This window comes from Limanda limanda, chromosome 3 (genome assembly GCF_963576545.1).
Source record: "Limanda limanda chromosome 3, fLimLim1.1, whole genome shotgun sequence".
Taxonomy (NCBI): Eukaryota; Metazoa; Chordata; class Actinopteri; order Pleuronectiformes; family Pleuronectidae; genus Limanda; species Limanda limanda.
The window spans coordinates 20,470,272-20,475,097 of record NC_083638.1 but is presented as its reverse complement, the minus strand read 5'-3'; the positions used below and the strand labels follow the sequence as shown (position 1 = coordinate 20,475,097).

At 41.9% G+C, this 4,826-nt stretch overlaps 1 protein-coding gene across 2 annotated transcripts; it reads left to right on the top strand.

The window, feature by feature from the left end:
* The first annotated feature begins 372 nt into the window (after positions 1-372).
* cmc2 (C-x(9)-C motif containing 2) lies at positions 373-3,730 on the top strand. 2 transcript variants are annotated; one of them, XM_061068050.1, is made up of 5 exons: positions 373-626; positions 864-923; positions 2,541-2,611; positions 2,701-2,772; positions 2,888-3,730. In XM_061068050.1, the coding sequence occupies exons 2-5, from the start codon at positions 887-889 to the stop codon at positions 2,969-2,971; spliced, it is 264 nt and encodes an 87-aa protein (XP_060924033.1). In that variant the 5' UTR covers positions 373-626; positions 864-886; the 3' UTR covers positions 2,972-3,730. The 2 variants fall into 2 exon arrangements, with proteins under 2 accessions (XP_060924033.1, XP_060924034.1); XM_061068051.1 differs by lacking the exon at positions 864-923 and having other exon boundaries at positions 2,495-2,611.
* The last annotated feature ends 1,096 nt before the right edge of the window (positions 3,731-4,826 follow it).

Sequence of the window (4,826 nt, the reverse complement as noted above, 5' to 3'; positions counted from 1 at the left end):
CTAAAGCATAAGTTAGCTCTAGCCAACTTTGTTCAAAGGTCTGAATATCAACTTTACAAAGGTGTCTCACAAGTTATTTATGATCACAATGTTCCACTTCCTCCAAATCTTCACTGTTGGTAAAAGTGATGTATGTTGTGCCTCTTAACCTAGTTGCTAATCGCTATAATAGTTCAAATGTAAAAATGTAATTGATCCAAAAGCAAAACCGGAAGCGCATAAAGGGGAACGCTGCTGCATCCACTGTAAACTTCCGCCAGTGAAAGTCCCGCCTTCTGTGGCAACGACGCACCCGATTGGTGGATTCAGGAAAGAAGCGACCGCTGATTGGTTGTTGTGTCCTGTCATTCAAATCTGCGTGTGACTGTTACAGAAGCGTGTAGCAGGAGCGTGTCAGGTCACAGGCTGCGTGTCCTCCTGCTCATTGTCGTGTTCTAAGGTTTTATAAGTCTGAGTTAAAACTGTAGAGAAGTTACCTCCCGCTGTGCCCGGAAGAAGAAGAAGAGGAGGACCTCGCTGTTTGTAGACCTCCGTGTTTCCTTGTGGGTTCGACGCTGGTGACGTTAGCCGAGGCCTCCCGGTGAGCTACCGTGACATCTGACCGAGGTGACACCGCCTGTCCGCCGGTGAGTTGTGTTAAATAACCTGTAATAAGCCACCAGACACACAATAAACACATCTGTTACAATCTGATGTCCAAACTCAGCTCCTTCTCAAATGTCCGGACACATAACAGGCTTTTTACCACGGAGCAGAGTCAGAGTCAAACAGACAGCCGAGTATTAACTGTGCATGTTTGTAGTTCAGTTATTTTGTCCCATGTGTTGTCCCTCACCTCCTCCACCTCCTCTCTGTGTCCCCAGGAGGAGGACAGTCCAGCATCACTATGACAGCTCAGGAAGGAGAGGGATGGGGAGGCATTAGTATCCTTTAGGAGACATGTCCTTGGCTTGAGGTCAACAGAAGTGTATATAGAAGAAGTGATCAGTGAATCGTGGGTTTTACAGAGTTGATCAACAGCGGTTTTGATGCAATCGATTCATTAGTGATCCTCTCAGATGTGTCCCTGGGTTTGGGCTGAAAACCACAGGTGCCTCTTCCTGTCACAGCCTCTGGACTTTGGAACACTTTGCCTTGAAGAGATCAGGCGCTGAGTCGTCTCCCATTTCAAAACACTACATGAAACACATTTGTACAAAGCTGCTTTTAATTCTTGATTCGGATACATTTGGGTTTTATTTAGTTTATGGTGGTTATGATGATTAACTTAACTTTTGTCAGTGTGTTCAAATCAATGTATCAATAGTCGAAATTGGCCCCGTTGTCTTTATCCTCTGTCTTTCATTGTTTTGCCCTGCTTTCACTAAAGTAGCTTGAAGTTGAAAATTGATTTAGGCTTTAGTTGTGTTTGTCAGGCGTAACTAGAAACTCAAGCTGTAATGATTCTGGGAAATTAACACTATTTTTGGACGTTTAATAGAATCAGTTATTGATTTAGAATTGCACTCGGTAGAGTTCATACCTCCACCAGGGCCCCATAGTCCCAAATTATTCCTTCAAGCTGCACCCCATTGCACAGACTTAGACTTACAGAAATAAATGTTGATAAATGCAATGTTAAAGAAAGAGGAAACAAAACACAGAATCGATAACAAACAAAAAAGCAAGGCCCAACAGTCCCCTTATGAATATTCAATTCACTACATCTTACATTGTATTTGGATCTGCACCAAACTGCACACATTCATTCATACCAGTCCACAAAACATGTCTGATTATTTTCTGTGAATAAAAAAAAAAAAGCCTTATATCTCATAATGTTAGAGATTCCAGCCCCTGATCCGCACCCAAATTGTATTGGTTCTTCCTTGGGTCAGGCTCAACCCCTCCACAAAATGAAATCATAATCGGTCATGTAGAATTTGTGTTATCCTACAAACAAACAATCAAGACAAAAGCATAACCTTAATATGCCTGGTTTTATTTTATTTTTGATATCAAGATCGATGAATTATTCCCTTGGGAAAACACCATATTTCACAATGTTAAAAGAAGTGGGGAAAAAAAGATTTCCAGATCCTCTCCCTGATGCAGATCTGCACCAAAATGTGCTGGGCCGAGCTGAAAGAGAGGGTGTGACCTGGGCAGAGGCCCCACACGTAGCCCAGGAAAGACCTGGATGGAGGCAGGGACAAAGAAGAGTAAGACAAAGGCAGTCGTTTTTGCGTAACCTAGGTTGAAATCAAACAAAACAAACCAACAAACAATCCTTGGCAGAGCTAATTAAAAGATGAAATACATGAATCAATAGTCAATAACAACCATTAGTTGCAGCCTCAGTTTGTAGAATTGTTGTCCGGTATATTCTCATGGTGTGGGAAACTGATGCAGTTCAAGATGCACTGCCACCAAATCCCACCTGTTATCATAATCTTCCATTAATTGTCAACGTGCTCCTCCTCAATCCGTGCTCCTCTTGTTTGTGGCTTTTCAGTTTCCCTGCTGTGGTTCAGTTAACCCTTAACTCAGAATGCACCCTGATCTGTCGCCTCACCTGCACACGGATGAGTGCAATGAACTGATCACTCGTCTCAGGCAGTGCCACAGCGAGGTACAACCTTCTCTCAATCCAAGTATTTCCGAGTGCTTCACATGCACAGGAAACCAAACCAAGTCAACCTTGTTTCATTTTACCCTCAGCACAACTTCATGAGGTTTATTGGCACGTGCAACGATGTGGACCGTGATATGCGTCATTGTCTGAAGAAAGAGGTCAGTCATTTTTTTTGTTTTAGTGAATAAGAGACAAGTTCTCTGACGAATTACCAACAATATATATATATATTTTTAAATGAGAGTTATCTTTTTTTATCCTTTCATTCAACAGAGACTGGATAAGCGGGAGCGCAGCCAGCAGCACGCAAAGGCGATGCAAAAGAGGCTGAAGGAAGGACCGAAGGAGGAGGTCTGAAGGAGGATTTGCTGCGTCTTTGCCAACTAGCATTGCAAGTTTTCAGATATTGAGACATTGGATCAAGGGCGTAACTGTAACGCTGATGTTTTTGAGTGGAGACATGACAGGAGGGTTGTAACTCTGTCTCTCTAAAGATGGGTTGTTTCAGCTTTGACAGGTCTAAGCATAATGTTATCGTGTTCATCAATGATTTCAAGACGATGGTATAACTGTAAAATGTTGCTGTTATTACTGTTGCTATGATATTTGTGAAGAGAAAACATGAGGAAGAAGAAATGTTTTTAAAATGTTGGCATCATGTAAAAACCAGCAAATACAAACCGGTTGAGATTTACAGCTTATGCATTAACTGTAACTGTGTAATGAACTCAAAACCACAACTAGTGGGAGTACAATTTGCTGGTTTGGATACTCATTTATTTCCACTATGTCTGCATTACAATACCACAACATCAAAGAGACGAGTGGAGCCAGTGGCAGAACCCTTTCATCTATTATATTAGTCCTCGGGACACCTCAGGAATATTCTGGTACCTGGAAACATTTCATGAAAACAAGGAGGATCCGTTTCAGGATATAAAAGATGCATATAACAACCAAACCAGAACGACCAGTGGTTGGGTTCCTCTCCATGTTGCTACATATATATACACACTGAAGAATTAGAAAGTTGTTTGCATGTTTATTTGAAAGGGGAATCATATTGATTCATGTGAGATAAATTCCTTCAAAATAAAGTAAAAGGATTTGTTATGAGCTTTGGATATGGTGTGTCATTGAAAAAACAAAGGGTCCGTCTGCAATCTTAAAAAGCATTGAAATCAGTTTCCTCAAAAAGGAAGGCTATGGAAGGTTTGTTTTAGAGCGGCACGTTGGTGCAGTGGTTGGCCTACACAGGAAGATATTTCATGGTTCAAACCCTTGCTGCCTTTCTATGTAGACTTTGCTGGTTCCCTCCCACAGTCCGAAGACATGGAGGTTAGGTTAATTGGCGACTGCTCGTTGCCTGTGGGTGTAAAGGTGAGTGTGAGTGGTTCTTTGTCTCTGTGAACTAGTTATTGAGTTATTAAGGAGTTTACAAGGACTCAACTTGTATTTTGTGATACCAAAATCGTAAATTTGATCTGAGCTGCTGAGGCGTGGGAGGAGCGTAGGACTGATATAAAGATGGATGATGCAGCTCCATTTCCTCCCACTATTCAGAAATGAAGCTGAAAAATATCCAGGATACAAGAACTGCCATCTTGCACATCAGGAGTCTGAAGTGAGGCCCTGCAGATACACGCTGCTTGCTGTGTTCAACTACCTAATCTGGCTGAAATCATCTTTGAGAAAAATAATTTGATGTTAGTTCAGCTCCCATCCGCTAATGTGGAGCAGGCAGGGTTTATGACCTATACTGCAGCCAGCCAACAGGTGGTGATGGAGACACTTTGGTTTCATTTCAGGGGAGCTGTTCTGTCATCCATCTTTATGCAGTCTATGAGGCGGACTCATTCTGTTGTTGGAAGTTTACATTTAGGTCACAAGAATCATTACTTTGTGGAACTTGGGGTTCCCTACCGTATACAGTGTTATTCCAAGGGTGTTCTGTGTGTTTTTGGAAAACTGAAGATTGTATCAGGTCTGTTGGATCATAACCAACACAGGAAATGCCAAGCAGCCTTTGGTTCAAACACATGAGCTGAGTTTAACAACACTAGGACGGAATGATATAACCAGCAACAGTTCAACTGAAGCTCACATCCTGGACATCTGAATCACTGTTTTATTACTGCAGTACCAAGACTGTTGCCCATGAATGTGAATCTTCACATCTTTATTTGAGGAGAATAAAACAAAAAACACATAG

Coding starts and splice junctions, on each gene's coding strand:
- cmc2 (XM_061068050.1), top strand. CDS start 887: ATGACAGCTCAGGAAGGAGAGGGATGGGGAGGCATTA. Junction 2,612..2,700: donor TCAGGCAGTGCCACAGCGAG/GTACAACCTTCT, acceptor TTTTACCCTCAG/CACAACTTCATGAGGTTTAT. Junction 2,773..2,887: donor GTCATTGTCTGAAGAAAGAG/GTCAGTCATTTT, acceptor TTCATTCAACAG/AGACTGGATAAGCGGGAGCG.